Source organism: Salvia splendens, chromosome 20 (genome assembly GCF_004379255.2).
Source record: "Salvia splendens isolate huo1 chromosome 20, SspV2, whole genome shotgun sequence".
Classification (NCBI taxonomy): domain Eukaryota; kingdom Viridiplantae; phylum Streptophyta; class Magnoliopsida; order Lamiales; family Lamiaceae; genus Salvia; species Salvia splendens.
In genome coordinates this window covers 4,282,672-4,305,106 of record NC_056051.1, presented here as the reverse complement: position 1 = coordinate 4,305,106, position 22,435 = coordinate 4,282,672, and the positions used below count along the sequence as shown (strand labels likewise).

Genomic DNA, 22,435 nt, shown 5'->3' with positions numbered 1-22,435 from the left:
TGCAATCGACGTTGCCAAGCATCCCGGTGAATCCGTGCACTTGTTCGTGAAGTCGGAGCAGAAACTGACAATCTGCGGTGCTTGGCTTCCGGAGAAATTCGTCGGTGAAGGCTGCCCGGACGCCTTTGCAGAAGTTCATCAAACACATTCTCCCAGTGCTTTCCCCAATGTGCATGTATTCGTCGAACAAATCCGTCGTTTAACCAGTAGCAAGCTGACGGATTGCTGTAGTACATTTCTGGAACGTCGTGTGACTGAGACAGCCAACGGCGTCGAACCCTTCTTGGAAGAAATCTTCCCAGGCTGCCAATGTATTTGCGATATGTAGAAATAGCCGTTTCTCATGCGGAAACGGCGACGGAAGTAAGTCTCTCCCCATACCGGGTTCTCACAGAAGTAATCGCGTACCAACCTTGCGGTGGCTTCCTCCCAGTTACGATGGATGTAAGTCCAGGATCGCCTTTGAGGCGCCGCGACTTCCTCCTCCTCCCTACGTCGATCTTCTTCTAGAGATTCTTCCATTATTTGACGCATTTTCTCAAATGGATCCATGAATGGATTAAATTTGGGAGAAGAACAATGTTTTGAGATGAAGAATGTAGAGTGTGTGAGAGTGTTTGAGTGAGAATATAGAGTTTTTGTTTTGTGGATTAATTTGTGGGAATGATTTGATATTTATAGAAGTGATTGGGGGCATAAAAAATGCAAAAAAATTATAAATTTGTAAAAAATGGCTATAAACGGCTAGTATAATTTTGGAATTTTTTTTTTATTTTTCAAATTTTTTCTAAATTTTAAAAATAAAACAAAAAAAATGCAATTTCAACTGAAAGAAACGACGCCCATTCGCGGGCCGGCGAGTGGGCGTCACGGATGAACCACAACTCACCACGTGGCCAACGCGCGTGGCGAGACAGCTCGCGGACTGCCTCTCCATGACGAGACACGGGACGGGATGGGGACGAGACGGAGCCCGCAACGCTGTCTCGATGCGGTCTCGTCTCTCCGAGACGAGATAGAGACAGCAACGAGACGCATCGCTGATGCTCTTATAATTGGTTACAATCAGTCTTGTCCGAACTGTAAATTGCTTCACTTTTATACCAATCTCAAAGTTTTTCAATAAATTGACTCTGATATGTAAATCATGATGGTGAATTCAGAGAAAGAATATGAAGAAATTGTTACACTTTTATACTCCATATCTTACGGATGAATAACTTGAATTAGACTTGGCTAAATTTGATTTCCATCTAATTTATCCCATATTTAAAACAGATCACCTCTTGCCCATCTTTAGCAGCTGCAACGATGATTAATTTATAAAATACTTCTATTCATTCGGATGAAATGTCACATATTTATTCAACATAAGTTTTAAAAATACTAGTACTATAAAATAATGAGTGGTAAAAAGTTAGTGAAATAATGTTTTATGAGTAAAAAAATGTGAGTGAAATGAGATAATAGAAGATGTGCTTCATTAATTAAAAATAATAAAAATGAAATGAGACATTTAATGGTGGAAGTAAATTGACACATATATTTTTATATAAATATTACATCGGTCTTATATACTATTTCAAATGAATAATAATTCAATTGTTAAAGTCTATTATGGTAATCTTAATTTATTTTTCTATATACAAAAATTGAAGTAATTTGACACAAATATTTTATTCTATACAACAAAGATTTTATTTGAAGTTGTATTTTGAAGCTCTAAATTGTCATACCTAGATGCGCCACTAAATTTGACATTATATATTAGATTAAAGAGTGAACTATTGACAAGTTTATAATGGAAGTTGCATTTTTCTATACTCATGAAAAATAAGCAATATCTCTTAAATAACCGTAACAAATAGCAACATTACAGTAAATGAATATCGTATCACTATTAGTTAGCCTTGAATAATAATAATAATACCATCTAAGACATCTACCTATCAATAATTTAACAATGTCTAAGTCAAGTAAGTTACACGTCGTCTCAGTCATGAGACTGATACTAGTGTAGCCAAGTAAATAAAAAAAATTAGGTGTGATTTGGTGAACAAATACCTAATTAAAAAAATCAAGAGGTCATTTTCTATATTGCTAATTACACGACAAGAACACCATCGGACTCTAAATGGTTACGTGAAAGTTATATTAGCATTATTTATTTTATTTTATACTACATATTTAGATTATTTTTAATATATTAAAACATATTATTAATGTTATTAGTTTCATAAATCATGAAAATAAAAGCTTGATTTCTCTATAATTTAAAATAAATAAAATAAAAGATTAATTTAAAATTATTATTTTATATAATTAGTAAAATTTATAATGTTAATACTATGCATTAAAATTGAATTAAATATCTACAAAAAAGAGTAAAATTGAATTAAATTTATATAATGGGCCACTTAACCATTTGTTTTAGATTGTTGTGTTGACATAATAGTATTTTTTTGAAGCGACACAAATTAGACCTTATACGAGAGTAAACAGAAGATTGCAATCAACTCATTTAAATTTGTATCCGTGATAGAAACCATATTACACATCGGAGAATGAATAAGAGTTGCAAGCATATATAAGAGCTTCCTCAATTCCATAAGTATGAGGCATTTTGGGGAGTACCCCAAGAGCAAAACCGTGAGGGCTTTGCCCAAAGCGGACAATATCATACTAATGTGGAGTTCGGGTATGCACCCACCGGGGAACCCAACAGTGGTATCAGAGCCCTGGTTTAGGGGCTTGGACTGCGTGGCTCGGGGTTCGGTGGGTTGCGCTTGCAAGTTCTCCGATGTGGTGTGTGAGCTCGACCAAGACCTGGGGTGACCTGTGTGACTGGTGTGTGATCTTGGTCCGGTGGCCTTGGGTTGGGCTTGTGACTTGTAAGAGATCTTGGTCTTGGTCTGGTGGTCTTGATTTGAGGGAAGGATTGTGGTGAAGCAAACCATATCCCACATCGGAGAATGGACAAGAGTTGCAAGCATATAAATGAGGTTCCCCAACTCCATTAGTATGAGGCCTTTCGGAGAGTACCCCAAGAGCAAAACCGCGAGGGCTTTGCCCAAAGCGGACAATATCATACTAATGTGGAGTTTGGGTGTGCACCACCGGGGACCCAACAGTGGTATCAGAGCCCTGGTTCAGGGGCTGGGCCTGATTGCGCTTGCAAGTTCTTCGATGTCTCTGTGTGAGCTCGACCAAGACCTAGGGTGACCTGTGACCTGTGTGTGATCTTGGTCTGGTGGTCTTGGTTTGAGGGGAGGATTGTGGTAGAGCAAACCATATCCCATATCGGAGAATGAACAAGAGTTGCAAGCATATGTAAGAGCTTCCCCAACTCCATTAGTATGAGGCCTTTTGGGGATTACCCCAAGAGCAAAACCTTGAGGGTTTGCCTAAAGTGGACGATATCATACTAATGTGGAGTTTGGAAAAGCAAAATCGTAAGAGTTTTGCCCAAAGTAGATAATATTATACTAATATGGAGTTCGGGTGTGCACCACCGGGGACCCAATAGTATCTTTAGAATATGGTGGTCAATAGAAATTTAGTAAAAACATAATAATACTATGATATACTACTACTCAATATGAGACGACGTTCAAACAGTGATATACAAAACACATTAGTCGAAGACTAATTTGATTTCCAATAATTAAAAAACGGGTGTGAAGATTTGCAATCTCGAGGAGTGATGTTACGTGTCGGAAACACCGAGAATCACGGGTGAGGTGGTGAAAGTTATCTTTGCATTATTTCTCCTTTTTGTGTCTTTTATTAAGATGAGATAATACTCCCTTCCTCTCGAAATAGAAGTCCTACTTAGTTATGATACGAATTTTAAGAAAGATAAAAGAAAATAAGTTAAATAAGTTAGTGGAATATGAGTCTCACTTATATTAATTTTAGTAAACCGTGAGTGGAATAAATTAGTGTAATGTGGAACATACTCACAATTTATAATAAAATTGACATATGACTCTTTATTGTGAAGCGAACTAAAATAACAAAACAAGGCTCTTATCGGGGGACAAGGAGAAATTTGATATGGATTAAGGTTGAGAGTTTTGAACAAATTGCATTCTACTTATATATTGCATAGTAAAAAAACATTATCACACCGGCATATTATTTTTTTCTGAGTAACAATACTAACTCACTCAAGCACATTTTTACTCCACTTAACTCATAATTATTTAGAATAAAAAACGTTATACTCCCTCCGTCCCGCACTACTCGCACTCATTTCCTTTTTGAGCATCCCAAGTTACTTGCACTCTTTCCATTTTTAGTAAAAAATTCCACCTACAGCCGTAATTTTTAACTTTCCTATACACTCATTCATTAATCTCCGTGCCGAAAAGGAAAGGGGCGAGTAGCCCGGGACGGAAGGAGTGTTAAATTGAAACGAGTCGTACACTTTCAAACACCGACACACTCGTTTACTTGCAACAATCAGTTGGAAGAAAAACATGTTATTAAACCGAACAGAAGAGAAGAGTAGTTGGTCGTGAATTAGAAAAAGAGGCCCAACTCCTGGAGCTTAACGCCCACGCTCCGATGAATCCGATCTCCCATCTCCGACGTCAAATAATTCTTCCCGTCCCTCACTTCACCTTTCCTAAAGTAAGCAGAATGTTCAGCCGCATTGACCTCCAGATTCTTGAGCCTCTCCAAACTACACCGCCACAGAATCTCCTCCACCTCCTCCTCCGAGCCCACCGGCCTCCCGAGAAACTCGGCAATCCTCAAAACCCCCCTCTTCGGCTCCCTCTTCATCTCCTCGTACTTCACAAACAGCACCTTCTCCGGCCGCCTCTGGCTCTCCTGCCAGTACTCCGCCACGTGGCGGTCAAACGGGCCGAAGGGGTGGGCCCCGGAGCAGAAGCACTCCACCGCCTTCTCCAGCGCCACCTCCCCGGCCACGGTGTTGAAGTAGTGCCACATGGAGACGAGGGTGTCCTCGGGGCTCCGGGCGATGTACACGATTTTCGAGACGGAGGCGGGGAGGAGGGAGAGGGGGAGGTGGGTGTGGAGGAGGCGGGGGGAGGTGGGGTCGAAGATGTTGACGTTTGTGGTGGGGGACCAGAGCTCGAATTCGACTGTGGGGACCAGGGAGTGAGGGTTGTTGGTGGCTAGGGCATCGGCATCACTGGATTTTGGTTTGGTGAGGAGGGAGTGGGAGATGGCCATGAGCCACGTGGTGCCGGTTTTGATTGGGGAGGCGAGGAGGACGTCGCCGTCGCGGGCTTGGAAGTTATGGCGGAAGGCGGAGGATGAGTCGAGGAGGAAGGTGGGGAGCCAGAAGCCCTCGCGGAGGGTGAGGGCATCTGGCTCTCCCCAGAAGGGGGATTTTGGGGGATCGGAGTTGCTATCGACGGCGGAGTTTGATGACATCTTTGAATGCTAACAAACACCTGCTTCTGCTCGTCTTTTGTAATGGAAGCTTGCTAACGTTATTACACGGATCAATAATTAAATTAAATATTGCAAAGTGTATCACATGATCTCCATAATTTAAAGTTTCATTTATTTTTTTATTTTAGGCAAGGGGATCAGCTATTGATCTAACTATTTTTCTATTTTTTTTACAAAGTTAAATAATTTTTTAAAATGTTCAAATGAGACTATAAATGGTAGGTGGAGGGAGTAAGTAATTATGTCCATGGATGATGAAAGATCTATATTTCATAAAAATACACATTTTTGAAACTGTAAAGATTTTAATGTGTAATTAGTTAATTAAAAGAAGGATAGAAAAAAAATTGATTATGTATTGAAAGTAGAAAAAAATTCTTAAAATAGAAGTTGCTATTTCTTAGGGAAATTTCAAATTGGCAAAAGTGATCTCTGTTTTTATGGGACGGGAGAAAATATTTAGTATAGCCAAATTGTCAAAAAGAAAAAAAATAAAACTTTGATCAAATTCTTGTTATTTATACGATTTTCAAAAATAGCAAATTATTTTGTAACTTAGAAATTTTCTCAGGTGTTATTTATTTGTATTTATAGGAAACTCCATTATTTTTTTTATTTCACAAAATTTATTGATTTTAATATGAAAATGTAAAATTTAAGATTATGGTTAAAGTAGTTTAACTTGCAACCTAATTTAACCCACTAAATATACGGGTTTTATTTTCCCAACTTAAAATTCCTAACCCAGGTAACATTAAATGAATTATTTAATGAAATTAAAAAGATCCACTCACATAGTTAATCTCATTAGCTACAGGGTCACGTGATAACTCAAATTGCTTAGCATATATTCAAGGAGTTCTATGATTTTCAACAACAAAAAAAACTATTTTAAACTACGACAAATTAAAGACTCAATTATTTTAATTCAATAAATTTTATTTAAATCAATAAAATATGCTGCAGTTGTGGGATACAACCTTTTTATTTTATACTACTGCCTGCCACGTAGAACAGTGTGTAGTTTATAATCGAATTGCGAACCAAAGTGCCTAGCAAGTTGTCATATTCAAATTATCTCGACTCTCGAGTAACAAAATATTCCCACTGTCCCCTGCAAACGTTAAGGGCGTCAATAACTCCGACTCGGTTTCAGGCCCCAAGTCCCCCCACGTCATCATTCTTCTACGGTTGCGACCCATGCCCCAACTACTCTAACCCTGCAGACCACAACCTGAACCGCAACTAATAAATGACACTATTCACAACTTCAACATATTTGGCTCGTAAATGCAATACGTTGAACAATTGAAACCGGGAAAATACATTATTCAGTAGAAATTAAAATTACAATTCCTAGACAACGCAAATTATAACACGAGAAATTCATTTTTAATACAAAAATAATAAATTATAAACTAAAAAATATAAAAAAAATAGAATATTAAAAAAAGTGCAAAAAAAATTTAAAATGCAAAAGAAAATTGCAAAAGAAATTCCCCCTCCGTCACGGCCCCTCTTCCTCTTTCTCCCTCTTCTTCCTCTTCCTCCCTCTTCTACCTCTTCCAATTTTTGCCAAAAATTCCCCCTCCGTCACGGCCTGTCTCCTTCCGTCGCGCCACTAGGCCGGACCGCGGGACCGTCACCGGGCCGCAACTGCGGCCCCAGGACCGGCCTGGGCCGGAACCTCCCCCCCTCCAATGCGCGTGCCGGGCCGGGACTCACGTTTTGCGGCCCGGCCCCTCCCGTTAACGATGCTCTAATGCATAGAACTTACTTGTATCTCACTCCCTCTTTTTTTTTTAAATAGAAACATTTAAAATGACATTAGTTTTAATACATGATTTGGTAAAATAAAATAGAGGGAGAGAAAATTTGGTAAAGTAAGACAAATGGAGAAAAAAATGGTAAATTAAGAAAGAGAGAGAAAAAAGTGATAAAATAAGAGAGAGGGGAGAAAAATTAATGTTAGTGAATTATGATGTTCATCCGTCTCATTCGAGATGTTCACCTATTTCATTTTAGTTTGTCCTACTCAACATGTCTATTTTTCATATTTTGACATAAATTCCTTTCTCCACTCTCTTTTTAAAAAATAATCATCACATTTTTTCACTTTCTTTTATCATACTCAACTACTTCACCTAAAATCTCGTGCTATTTAAGAATATGAACATTTTAAACAAAACAGAGGGAGTATTTTATCTGTTCATAATTATTTATTTCATTTTATTGTTACAATATAATTAATAAATTATACTAAATTATACTATTTTACTACATCCGTCTCATAATAGGAGTCACATTTGGTGTGTGCATGAGTTTTAAGAAATGTAAAGAAAAGTGAGTTGAATAAGTTAGTGGACTACGAGTCCCATTTATATATATATTACTTTTATAATAAAATGTGAGTGAAATAAGTTGGTGGAATGTGGGGCCTACTTACCATTCAAAGTAAAAGTAAGATGTGATTTTTATTGTGTGACGAATAAAAATAGTAAACTGTGACACTTATTATGAGATGGGCAATGAATTTGGAAATAAAGTCCCTTAAGGAACTAACTTTTTGTTTTTTTACATCCTGCAAATAGGAAAAACGCTAATATTGGCGCTTTTAAAGTTGAAAAAACCAATTCGATTGCTGTGTTTACAAAAATCAACTTGTTTAGTAGTAAAACATGAATACTTAGTTGCCCAAATAGTTTGATGGAAGAATTAGAATAATTGTAATAATTGTCATTAAGCTATCATATTTGATTCTCATTTGATCAACACAATGATTAGAATAATTGTAAAACGCCAATATATTCAAAAAATGTTGATCACATTGGCGTGTTCGAAAACACACATTGCCATTATTTCTATTACTTCGGTAGTAATTGTAAAGAGTCGTTGGCGATAAGTTCTATGTGTAGAAATCGATAAAGAACTATTTTGAGTGTAGAAAGACACCACTTTAGATTAGGTTGATGATGACTGCTGATAAGAATGAAGAGAGAAATCGACAAAGAGGGGATGGGTTTTGGAAAAGAGAGAAAGGGCGGAAAGTTTAATGAGAAAATGAAGAAAGCGCGTGAAAACTAGGTGACCGATTTTGAAACTTTGAACTAGAGTTTAAAGGCAGATGAATCAGATCGACAAAAAATCTATTCACAACGACACTGCAACAATAGACGAGCATTAATTATTTTTATTCTTAGCATCTCGCGATAGATGTGCATTTATTATTTGGTTGTTATAAAACAATTTTGGTTTGCAAAAGAGGTAAATTAAATTTATGCTTATTTTTACATAACTTAATTTTTTTTTAAATTTCAATACACAAATTTTTATGTGTCTAATTGATACCCAAAAAAATTAGGTTAGACATTGAAATGATGTGACAAATTAAATTTTATGTGGAAATAAAATAAATCAAAACTAGTATTGATGTTATTATTTATTTAATTTTCATTTTAAAGAAAATTTTATGTTATTATTTCTTATGTTTCACATCTCTCGTTCTGTGTAGTCGTTGTGCTTATCTCTTCATCTAAATGGTTCGATCAAAGGCAAACTAGTTGAAGGAGAGATTTTGCTGAAAATTCAAAGATTGAATATAAGGACATGAAGTGGCATTTCCTATATTTTGAATATTTTTTTAAAAACTTATTAATATTAAATTGGCATCATTTTTGTTGGAAATCAAGATCGAAGCAAGATCAAAACGATTCAAGAACACGAGGAAATAACGTGGTTCGGTGTAAGCCTACGTCCACAGCCAAAATGAAAAAGAATTCATTGATGATCAACTATGGATACAATGAAGAAGAACACTCTCATATCTCTCGGAGATTTACAAGTAAAGAACGCTCTCAACTCGCTCGAAGTCGTCTCGCTTCGAGAGCACACATGCACAGTTGGAAACCTCTCCTCTCTACTCAATCTCTCTTACTCCGTTCCCTCAGATCTGGAGATGTTCTTTCTCACTGATCTCTACGACTTGTATCAGCATTTATAGGAAGAGTAATTCGAGCTCAATGCTTCAAGATCAGTTTCAAGTAACCGCATCTTGATAACCACTCTTTACTAATCGTTGCAACTGACTTTTCTGTTGCAAACTTCCAATCGCCACCCTTGATCAAGTTACATCATCACTGAATCCCCTTGATCAAGTTTCTTGAATTGTTGGAGTGTTTTATCAGCTCAAAATATCCTAACAATATCCTCCACCTTTTGAGATGACTCAAATACTTCCTTTTCTCTTCCATGACTTCTTTCCGGCCACTCCTTACTTGATCATTCTTTGATCAAGTTTACCAAGTTCATACGTCATTTGAACTTGTCAATCCCATGTCTGCAACATCATTGCTCAGCGCCAATCTTGACTATCCTTGTCAATTATTCTGACTCCGAGAATCATCCCCAGATTCTCCTTCATCACTTCCTTGATCAGCTACAAAGCCTCCATCGGACGATCACCTTCACCTCATCTGAATCTTCCCCGTTCAGAATTGGAGTTGCTGATCCCTAGAGATATAACACATCTCTCATGAGTGATATCTGAATTTCTGTCAAGATTTGTGCCACCTTCATTGCTTAGGATCGCTGTCTGGACCGCAGCGCCATATACCACGGGTTTGATACTCTTGCAGAGCTGCTGCACCTTCGGGATCCTCCTCGAACCGCTAACGAGCACGACGTCGTCGACGCTGCTCTTATTCATCTTCGCATCTCTCATTCGAGATCTCCAACAGACCGAGCTTCTCCTTGAGTACCTCGATTTCAGACTTTTCATCATGCAGCAGATTATTACTGTCTTCCAGTTTCTTTACGTCCGTTCCCAGAGATTCTGATTCTCTGATTCACGTGCTTGCTCAGAATTCCCTTGATCAAGTTTCAATCCCCTTGATCAAGTTTCTTCATCATTGAATCCACTTGATTAAGCGAGCCTGCAGCCTCACCAATCGTTATCAGACTCCTTATCAGACTTATGCTTCAGGTTCTTCACCTGCTGTGTTTGCGAAGGTCTTGAGATGTAAACCCTCTCATTCTTGCATTCGCAGGTCCAGTGCCCCATTTGGTAGCACTTCTGGCATTGCGAAGCTGAAGCAACTGATGAAGTCGAGCTCTTGAGATCCTTCCTTTCACCCGATCTCACTTGTTTCTCAGTACTCATCAAATACATTTGCCTCTTGGCTTCTTTCCTCTCTTGCCATCTACTCGGGCCCTCTTCCTTCTGCCCATATGCATTCACACTCCGTGTGGCCGCAGTGGCAGCCCGCTCCGCCTGGGCACGACTCAGCCCCTTCGCGTACCCTGAGACCATTGAAGTCCATGAAACGACATCTTTCTCAAGCATTTCATCGAACACGCTCAGCGCCATGGCCAAATCGCCACACTTGACGTATCCCCACAACAAGGAGTTCCAAGAAACCACATTTCTCTCCCGAATTTCATCGAACACCTTACGCACAACCACCTCGTTGAACGTCACGAATCCGAATCCCCTGGACCTTCCCACGATCGTTTATGGGATCAGAAATCCTCCAAGATTTCTTCGTATTCTCCCTCAGCTCGTAGCTGGCATTGCTCTGATCACCAAGCACCTAATAGCTTCCCCTGCCTCCTCAAGATCAGAGACTCTTTGTGGCTTCCGAATTGAATTTCTTCATCTCCTTTCTTGTTGTAGCCATGATCTTGCGCCTTTCTTTCCTTCGAAACTCTTCTTTCCCACAGATGGCGCCATTTGTTGGAAATCAAGATCGGAGCAAGATCAAAACGTTTCAAGAACACGAGGATATAACGTGGTTAGGCGCAAGCCTACGTCCACGGGAGAATCACGAATCACTTTATTTCTCACTATCGGGGTTTACAATCATACAACTCATGAGTACACTCAAGAATCAACAATCTATCTTCTCTCTAGAACTCACATCAAGAAACGAAGATGATACTCACTTGATTCCTCACAAAGATAATGCACTCACTCTCTCAAGTTTCTAATCTTGTTATGAGCTCACAGCTGGATCTCTCTCACTCCGTTTCCCAAATTTGGAGATGTTCTTCTCACTGACCTCTGCGGCAAGCATCATCATTTATAGGAATCGTATCACTTCATGCGGTTGAAACTGCCGCTGCAAGTCTAACGGCTTAGTAGCCGTTGCACAACTAAATCTTGAACTCTTTCTTCTTGATCATGTGTTGCACACTCCACGCTCAGTTTCCATGTACCATCACTCGTTGTTATCATCTCAAAACTCCTAACAATTTTAATTGTTTTTGGGTTTTAATTTGCTATACACTTTCAATTTCTTCCCCGGTTTCTTTTAGGGAAAAGTAAGATAAATGTCAAAATTCATGTAAATTGAAAAAAAATACATGGTGGTTTTTTTCCCCAACCTTTAACTATTATTATTATTATTATTATTATTATTATTATTATTATTATTATTATTATTATTATTATTATTATTATTATTATTATTATTATTATTATTATTTTGAATTTGAATAACTAAAACTAATAAAAATGCATAGAATAAAATCACCGCTTAGATTAAAAACACAACAATAAAAATAACATAGATTAAATTAACATAGATTAAATTAACAACAATAAAAACACAACAATAAAAATAACTCAAAAATAACATATCAGTCCCAATATTTATTCTTAGCACCTAAATCAAGTCATGATGCATTTGACACCTCTTTCCACAATTTTATCATCGACGCATAGGTCATGGCGTTGACGTTGGGATCCAATTCAACTTAAGTTGACTCGGTCGGACCACTCGACTGTTGGCACCTTTGTGGCTCTCAACATAAGTGTAGGATGACACATGTGTGCCAAAACTCTCCTCCATAGGAGAGTTAAAATAGTTGGTGGTATAGTTGCCTGAGGCGGCAGTCTTCATTCTCTTGGGATCGCCTCCATACTCTGTACCACCAACAAACTTCGGATGCATCTTTGACAATGTCAAAGATCATCTCAAACTTAAAGTTTTTTTATTTCTTTATCTGAAAATGTCTTCAAAGCCTTGCGCCGAATGTCGTCCTAACTATGGCCGCTCGTCCACGTCTTCTGGAAGATGTTTGCATATTTGGCCACCTCAACAGTCACCCGATCCCAATGTTTGTGCAGATGGTCCCACTCGCGCTCACATGCCTTTTGGGCTTCATGTGGTTGTATCTCGCAGCGATGTTCGTCCATAATTGGCACACTTTTGGCTGATGGCTACCCATCGTCTCCTTAGATAGGTCGACGTAGCAGCGAGCCACCACAATCGTTACTTCGAGAATATACCATTTTCCCTTCGCACGAGAATCCAAAACTACCTCTGGCGGCGATGGTGCCACCACAGGAATAAACTCAAAATTGGAAATCACGTAGTCCTCTACGCTGATTTTAGAGCTACGCGCATCTTGGGTACCCGCATGTGGGAATGGCGATTGGTACGCTACTTGGTCCCACGGTGCTACATTGTCGAAATTCAATTCCAATGAAGTGCGGTACATAAAGAAATCATCTTGAATTTTTGGGGTCATAGAATGCATTGATGGACTACTAGGATTGTTATTCATTGCTAGATATTTATAGAAAGACGATAAAGAAAGAGGAATATGAAATGAAGTGAAGAATGCATATATTTATAGGAAAAAATTATTAAAATGAAAACTAAATTATATTAAAATAAAGAATAAAAGCAAAATTCTTTTTCAGCCAACGCAACTCCGGCTATATGGCCGAAAATAGGCCGCCATTATTATTTTCCTAATATTGTATCCATATTCAATATTCAATTAAATTTTCTATTCTCCTTATATATGCATCTGCATTTAAGAATTACGCCTTCCATTTCATAATAGTGGAGATATTTCTTTTCGGCACTTAATTTAAGAAAAATTGTGTTAAGTGAGTCAAGTAAGAGAAGAATAAAATAGAAAAAAATGATAGATAGATGAAGAGAGAATAAAGTAAAAGAAATGTTTTAATTTATACTAAAAAGATAAATGACTTTATTATTATGAAATGTATCAAAATGACAAAATGACTTCACTACTATACAACGGAAGGAATAATTATAACTTATTACTACTCATATTAGACAACTTCTCTCTTTTTTTTCTTCAAATCGTTGGTGTCTAGTCAATCCAACACGTGACATGATATTATTACATTTTAATTTTGAAATATCAGACTGGGTGCTATATAAGAACAAACAGTAAATTTGTTGAAAGTATGTAATACCTGTTTTTTACTATTTAAAAAAAGTATTTAGCTTGAACAAATTATCAAAATACATGTGTTGTCAACTGTGCTGAGTCGACCCACTAGGTTACACTTAAATTTTCTAAAAAGTAATTACAATACAATATATTTAAATATACATATTTATAAAATTAATAAGAATATAATATTTCATCTAATTTTAAAATCATCCCATAAATATGGATATGAATTACAATTATTAATATAAAATCTTATAAATAGTTTCGTACTTTAAATATATCCATTTTTAGTTTATATTCCCTCGTCTTAGCGTAAGGGAGATGTATTCCTAAGTGATGTCATTTAGAGCATCTGCAACAGTGAGCACCGCCGCGCCCATTCGTCCATGCCAGTGGCACGGAGACGCTGTCCGCCGCTACGCTCGCGCAGCTGGCACGGCGCTGCTCGATGCATCGAGCACGTCCGTGCCAACAAGCAGGCGACGTGGCAGCTTCTGATTGGCCAACGGCTTATCCGTTGGAAAATCTTTTTTTATTATTTTTTTAAAAAATAACAAAAAATAAAAAAATATTTTCCCAATCCCAAAAAATGGCCGTTTTTTTGTCTGTTTTTCTGTATTTTTTAGATTTTTCCCCACAAAATCATCTATAAATACACACATTCATCATCCATTTTTCACATCAAATCATCTATCATTCATCCCTCATTCATATTTTTCATACAACTTATCTACACCTTCATCTCTCACTCAAAACCTCAAATGGATTTCACTCATCTTATTGCGGAAGCGGAGCGCGAAGAACAAGAATACTACGAACAACATCGTGCCTCTTATGAAGCATATGTCGCAGCGAATACCCCCGCCCCTCCTCCTCAACCAACTAGATCAACTCGCCGCTACATACATCGTGACCGGGAGGGAGCCCACGAAAGGCTCGTTGCCGACTATTTTGCCGACCCGCCGCGGTTTCCGGAAGATTACTTCAGACGTCGTTTTCGCATATCAAACCACTTGTTTATGCGTAATCTCAACACATTGTCCGCCTGTGTTGAATTCTTCCAAATAGGTCCAGATGCAGCCGCTCGGCAAAGTATCTCGGCGTTGCAGAAGTGTACGTGTGCCATCCGACAACTCGCTACTGGGCAAACGGCCGACCTCTTCGACGAGTATTTGCATGTCGGTGAGTCCACTAGAATCCTTTGTCTTAAAATTTTTTGCGAGGGCGTTCGTACAGCTTTCGGTGATGAATTCCTTCGAGCACCCACCACCGATGATTGCCAACGGTTGCTTCGTCTTCACGAATCAGTCCATGGCTTTCCAGGAATGCTTGGCAGCATTAACTGCATGCATTGGAGGTAGAAGAATTGCCCAGCTGCTTGGAGGGGGCAACACTTAAGCGGCCACAAAGGCGGCGGCCCGACACTTATCCTTGAAGCGGTCGCCGACTACCGCCTATGGATTTGGCATGCATATTTCGGCGTTGCCGGATCCAACAACGACTTGAACGTGCTCTATTCTTCACCCATCTTCAATGATGTGTTGAATGGTGTAGCACCGGCGATCGACCTCACCGTCAACAGAAATACATACCACATGGGTTACTATCTTGCCGAGGGTATCTACCCAAGGTGGTCGACTTTCGTGAAGACGCTCAGCAACCCGCAAGACCCGAGAAGGGTTCTTTTTGCGCAGCTTCAAGAGTCCGCACGGAAAGACGTCGAAAGAGCCTTTGGGGTCCTTCAAGCCCGATTCAACATTGTGAAGGCCCCGGCTCGGCTGTGGTACGTGAATAATATTGTCGACATCATGTACACGTGTATTATCTTACACAACATGATTATAGCCGACGAATGACCGAGGGCGGCTCGCTTCTACGACGAGGATGAAGCAGGAAGCTCAACCGCGAGGTCTCCCCCACGCCGAGGTGTGTATACGACGGTGGGTGAGAGGATCGAAACAAGGCACACAATGCGTGATACCCGAACCCACGTTGAGCTACAAGAAGACCTAATCAAACACATGTGGGCGAAATCCGGCAATGAGTACTGGGTTTTTTTAACTTTAAGAATTTAATTATGTAATTTTTAATTTTTAGGAGCTTAATTATGAAAATTTTAATTTTTAGGATTTTAATTATGTAATTTTTAACGTATTTTGTAATATTATTCCGGGTATGTGTAATGTATTTTAATTTTGTGGAAATGTTTTTATTCAAATTGAATAATGGAATGGTGGGACCCTTGTGCTCGTCCTTGCGGAATAGCACAGCTGTGGATGTTGTGTTCTTGCTTAAGAGCAGGCAGAAAAAGTGGCGCCGGGCCCACAACCTTGCTCGTTGGCAAGAGCACGGTTGTGAGTGCTATTACCTTTTCTGACTATAATTAATTCAATTCTATCTCCTTCCTTATCTTCTTATCTCTTACTTAATTCTATTTTATCCTTTCTTTTTCTTTCTATTTTTTTCTACTTGATTAGTATTTATAATTTAATTCACTACATACAATTATCTAAATTCATATGCCCAAATAGAACGACTCACTTAAACTGGGTTGGATGAAGTAATAATTAGTAACAAACTTAATCTAGCCCAACCGTTCAGTCATGGGCTTAGGCCCAGCCGTGAGGCTGCTTGACCTTATCCGGAAGAAAGTCGAAGCCCATTCAACAAATCTACCAAAATGTTATGCATAAAAGGCACTGATTCTATACAATGGGCCATGATATTAGGGTTTGGGCCCAAAAGTAATACTATATGGAGTAGTAAAAATTTAGGTGGATTAAAACATTACTAATATTCGATGTCTATATTATGAACTTCTCATTTTTATAGTCAGATTTAGAAGCCACCCTCGCCTGATTTGGGCCTGGCCCATATCATTTCTCCCATTTAGTAACTCTTACCAAAATGTGATATGCATAAAAGGCCTCACTGTCTATAATGGGCCATTAGGGGTTAGGTCCAACGATAGTATTTAAGTTGTATGGTTATACGAGTCGTCCATCCCAATTAAGATGACACAATTTTCTTTTAATTTGTCCCATTCAAGATAATATAATTTTATTTGTGACAATTTTTTCTCTCAAACTAATACACACAATCACTTTTTTCTCTTTCCAATTAAATATTCAATGCTCTTTTTCTTTCTATTTAATATTTATACACATTATTTCTCTCGTCAATTAACTGCATTAACTAACCATTTCTAAAATCTCGTAAAATATATCATCATAGCCATATAAAAAGAGTATATTATATATTTTCACCCCTTAAAAATATAAAATATATTTTTTTAGTCAATCCCTTAAAATTATAAAAAAAATTTATACTTTCTAATTTTATCAATTTGATATTAAAACTATCATTCATTTCAACACTATTGATATGTATGAAAATTTTAATAATTAAATAGTAAGATGCTCTATCATGTGCATAGCTTTTCAATGACCTTATCTACTTTGATTCCTTGGTAAAGACCTCAATCTTTCTAATTCTACTAAATGGAGTAGAAAATTAATGCAATCTGAAACCAAGAGGCTAATCCAAATCGTCTCCAAAATTTAGAGAGTTTGGGGTTAAAAATTTTTAACTCCATAAAATTCTAACTCAATTAATCTGCATTAGATTAGCTCACAATATAAGTATGGTTGATCTAACACTCCAGTAAATTGTGCTAAAAAATTATTGTTTTGTTAGAATCCCACTAACAACCCATCTCAAGTGAATTAAATCTAACATATTTGTGATTAGAATCACTACAAAACTTAACCAAATAATTAAATGAAGGGATGCTATAAACGCACGTAGAGGGTGATGTCCTTGAAGATAATTAAATTAAGTAAAATCCACCAAAGGGCATAATGTCAGAATCCTCTATTTATTTACACAATTAATCTAAGTATCCTGAGATTTTATAATTATAGGGAATGAGGAACCTGAATACAAAAATCGAGTCACTCTAAACCACATCTTCTCTTTTTTTATACCAAAATGTACACATTAACACAAAATTTCTTTGAAAAAACCACTGATTAATCAAGAAATAATAAGATAAAAAAAGCGATGGTCAATTTAGGGATAAGGGATTATCCAACTAGTTTGAAAAGGATGAGCCTATTTATCACCAACTAATTAAAACAGTGTAACATCACACTATAAATTGCTAGGACCAATCATCCCTATCAACAAAAGCAACATAGAATATAAATAAGAGGTTAAATTAGTCGAGATGAATTTTGTCACATCAGTTATTTTAGGAGCAGGCTAAAATTAAAGAAATTTAAGGTTAATCCAACACCTTAATGCACAACAATTAGTAATTACTATACTATATCTAATCACCTAAGCATCAGTATAGAGAAAACAAAATGTAATTATATGGGCACTTTGTCAAATACTTACAAACCATTTATTTTTGGGATTTACTGATTGATGGGGATATCTTCTAAATTTTGAGCGATTAATTGGGTTGATATACTCATGTCATTATATTAGTGTTCTTGTATAAATGTGTTAATATATACTCGCGCGTGTCATTGTGTTAATATGTTGAGTATACTATGTTGACATTGTTTATTAGTACCAATTATGGCGTCTATCTTGCATGTCTTTACTGGATATTGATATTGTGGCAAGTCTTTATTTTTTTTATGAGTAAATGAATATAAATTTAAAGACACTGACAAGTCTTTATTAATAGTATTTTAGTACGTATGTTCATGTTATACACTGTTTTAATTGTATTTTATAAAATTATATTGTACATGTTAATATTATCATTGTATTCCAATAGGTATATATGATGAATGTGGATGTAATTACCAAATAATGTAGACAAACTCAATCTGCAAATCCAATGACTAAATCATGTAAATATATTGTGTAGTACTATAATAGGAATAAATTGAAATATTGTCAGAATTAATTGAGTAGAATAAAAGAAAGTTTACAATTTTATCCTTTTCAAATAAAATCTTAATTTATTTTCAAATTACATCCATATATATATATATATATATATATATATATATATATATATAGGTTCTACACTTAAGAATGGTTCTATCTTTAAACGTAGAACCATTCTTAAACGTAGAACAAATGCCAAACGGAGGTCGTTAGATCTTTTAATCCAATGGTGTTGATTTGCACAACAACTTCCTATATATATATATATATATATATATATATATATATATATATATATATATATATATAAATACCCACATTCACTTGCTCCCTTCTCATTCTTCTCAGATTAATCTTATTTTAGACATCCCAAACCAAATTGTTGAATTTCATGAATTGTAGAAGAGAGAGAGAGAGGGAGAGAGGGAGAATGGAGTGCGGCAGAGATGAGAGGAGATGGTGCTGTTATCATCCAACAGAAATGGTAGTTGGAGTTTGTGGTTTATGCTTGAATGAGAAGCTCTTAGTTGTTGCAAAGCGACGCCAACCAATTACTCACTACTCTTTCTTTCCAAAAATCTTTGCTCTTACCCATCTGCGCAAATCCCACTCTCCTTCTTCTCCATCTCCACAAGGTATCTCCTTTTCAACTTTATTCTAAGTCATGGGACCATATTTTGTTAGCAAAATATATCTAATTTGGTTGCCAATGCAGACTCATTTATATCAATCAAGTTCGAAGAGAATGGTGTGGCCATATGGGACAAAGGGAAAACCTCCAAAATTGCACATGATGAGAAATATTGTGATGAAAAGTTGAAGAGTGTGGTCGAGCCACGCAGGTCGTTAAGGTGGCGTAGGCAGATTGGCCACCTCTTCCACCTCATCAAGCGGAGGAGGCCGGCCAAGGCCACATCAGCACCAAGCACCTTGAAAGGGAGGATGTTAAATATAGGTGGATAAGGATTCTTACAGAGAAGAAGGCAAGAGAATAAAGGGTTTTGCAAGAAAAGAAGACACCCTAGCTACCTTACTTTTTTTTTCTTTCACACCCACATTTTTTTGTGCAGGAATTCATCACATCACACCATATATATATAATTGAGATGTGGGATCTAGTCAAAATTGCATCTTTCCAAAAAAAAAGTCATTTATTTTGGTGAATTTCAAGAGCAAAATTCTATGTATCCATTACTAGCTAGAACATGCAAGTGACTTGTAGATAGATGTATCATGTGTGATCTATGCTTTTGTATATGAAAGTTGAAACATCAAGAAAGTAACACAAATTTGAATTATTAGGTGCTCCAATAATCAAGGAAGCAAGAGGGCCACAAAAACATAATGCTAAATCATGGCCTCTTCCAAATTAATCTTCAAGGATTCAGTTCATCAACACATGCATGATGATGAAACATGACTTTCTTTTTTGCTATCTTAACACTATTCATTTTGAAACTTAACCCCACAAATTGCAAAATGGGAAGGATGGATGCATGTGCAAAATTGCTTGTATGCCACAATTCTTACAGGACCACAATTCTTGGACATTATTGATATAGGTGTATTTCTCTTAACCAAAATTCAATCGACAGCTTGATTTAGTTGAGTCTTGTTGTTGGAATGTATTCTACATTGTTTAAGCATCCTTCCACATGAAAGTTGTCCTTGCTTATCTTTTTCATTCTCATCTTAAGTGTTTCTTATTATAGGTGAACATGGAAAGGGAAAGATGTTTCTTTTTTCTGGTTAATTATAGGAAATTGCTCATTAACTCAGATTATTGAATCAAGCATGAATTAAAATGGTTTGATAGCTTCAACTGATCTGCAACTCTAGTTACTGGCTTTTGTAACGATGAAACTATGACGTTCGGTTTGATGAATTAAACAGGATTGTGTTACGATTTTTTTTTCGGTTTGGTAGATACAGTCTTGTACTTAATCTCGCAGCAATGTCACATGAGATTAGTCTTGGCATGAATCTTGTACTTTTCCATGTGACAACATTAATCTCGGGTAGTCTCTTAGACCAATTCAATCTCGAGCAATCCCGGGATAATTTAATTTTATGCGGATGAATTTTTATAAAATTAGTCACACATGTATGTGGTCGTACTTAAATAAGATACTAGTTCATAACCCCCACTCCAGCCACAAAGATAAATCAACAAATAAAAAATAAATCACCGGTATTAACACAAAATTAAATTCAAAATTCACTGCCATTTCAAAAATCATGGAAAAATTACAATTCTAGATCAACATTATATTATTCCCAGGAATGGAGTATTAACCCGTAAATAAATACCGCACCCTAGACGCATGACAATGTGCGTGCGGGCACATACATTTGTGATGCATTATCATGGAGGCTCAAATGGAGGTGGGATCGCGCGAGGTCGGCCAATATCACTGTCGATTCGCGAATATCGGATTCTGTTAAATTCAATCTTTCGAATCATCGATTATCAACATATAGTATCTTTGTATCCACAGTTTTGGTTTTCTAGACTTATCACTGAATTATTATGTTATAGCAAAACACAAACTCTTTTATACTCACAAAATCACATGCATGTATATAGAACTATATATAGATTCTTTGTATTAAGTGCACATGAATTCCATAGAGAAAAAAGATAATGAGATGAGGAAAGAGTTGGTAAAGAAGGGGCCCCTTCCTTATATATCATCAACCATACAATCTTGAAAAAATGTGGGTTGCATAATAAAGGACACAGCCTTTATTTTGCTTTTCATCTTAATCTCCCATTTAAAGATTTACCCTTTTTCTACACCAAGTCAAACCAACTTTTATGAGCCCACACTGTTTTGTCACACTTTTATGTATATTATCCCTACGTCCACACATAATTATAAAATATTTTGCATGTCGATTGCGTGAGTAACATGCGATATAGTATGATATATCTATGTCAATAAAGTGTTATGCAAAGTAGCACTTTGCATAATACATGATAATATTTGTATCCACGAAATGTTGATAATATTTATGTTGCCAACATTTCTAGTGATCAATCATTTCCGATCCTGAGAAGGATAGATGTAGCGATTCGGGTGAGATCCAATTTTAAATTCACTCTTGGGGATCTAGGCCATCCAGCGGGACAACTATGGCTCTTCTCTTCTCGAGAATCTATACATCCCTTATCAGTGTATGAACAACTATCTCTCGACCACTGGTTTAGGTTCGGCCTCAAAGGGAAAATAAAGTGGTGGAGCGCAGAACACCGATTTTCACTTACCAAAAACTACAAGATCACCCCCTCCATTCTGTGGCAACAGAGGAGGGATTGTTTGTACCACTGGTTTAGGCAATCAATCATAGTATCAAACCTAACATAGTACTAAATTTTTCTGAAAAAAATATAAATACAAAAGCCAACTCAACTTATTGTTGCTGAAACAGTGATTTGAAATCTTTGGATTTAAGAAAGAACTGTAATTCTTGGTGCTTCTCATCAACAACTCTCTCTCTCTCTCTCTCTATCTATCTCTCTCTCTCACACACACACACACACACACATATTTTGTAGGACACAAGAACAAAGAAGTGGGACCTTTGTAGAGCTTTTAACAATTTGAGATCTAAAGAATGCAGCAATCACTCTGTCTTTACACCGAATACAAACCACCTTTCACAAACTGAGAGTGAAGTATCGCAGAAGCAATGGACAATGTCAGGGAGATTTCACTATCTCATCAGCAAATCATTTGCACACACAATATAAGAAGCTTCATTAGTCGTAAGTTCGAATCGTTTAGCACCTTATACCTACAAGACTTATGAACCTTAGAAAAACCCAATCTTGAGCACGCCAATAATAGATACACAATTGACAAGTCGGACGAAAGTAACAAAT

The 22,435-nt window shown here is 37.0% G+C and overlaps 2 protein-coding genes across 2 annotated transcripts; one reads left to right on the top strand and one right to left on the bottom strand.

Moving 5' to 3' along the window:
* Positions 1-4,406: 4,406 nt before the first annotated feature.
* LOC121780956 (cytosolic sulfotransferase 5-like) lies at positions 4,407-5,557 on the bottom strand. The gene has a single exon (XM_042178620.1). It carries the CDS (start codon positions 5,404-5,406, stop codon positions 4,525-4,527), a length of 882 nt encoding a protein of 293 aa, XP_042034554.1. The 5' UTR covers positions 5,407-5,557; the 3' UTR covers positions 4,407-4,524.
* Positions 5,558-18,882: 13,325 nt separating this feature from the next.
* Positions 18,883-19,847, top strand: LOC121781827. The gene is made up of 2 exons (XM_042179529.1): positions 18,883-19,184; positions 19,265-19,847. The coding sequence occupies exons 1-2, from the start codon at positions 18,941-18,943 to the stop codon at positions 19,510-19,512; spliced, it is 492 nt and encodes a 163-aa protein (XP_042035463.1). The 5' UTR covers positions 18,883-18,940; the 3' UTR covers positions 19,513-19,847.
* Positions 19,848-22,435: the final 2,588 nt, after the last annotated feature.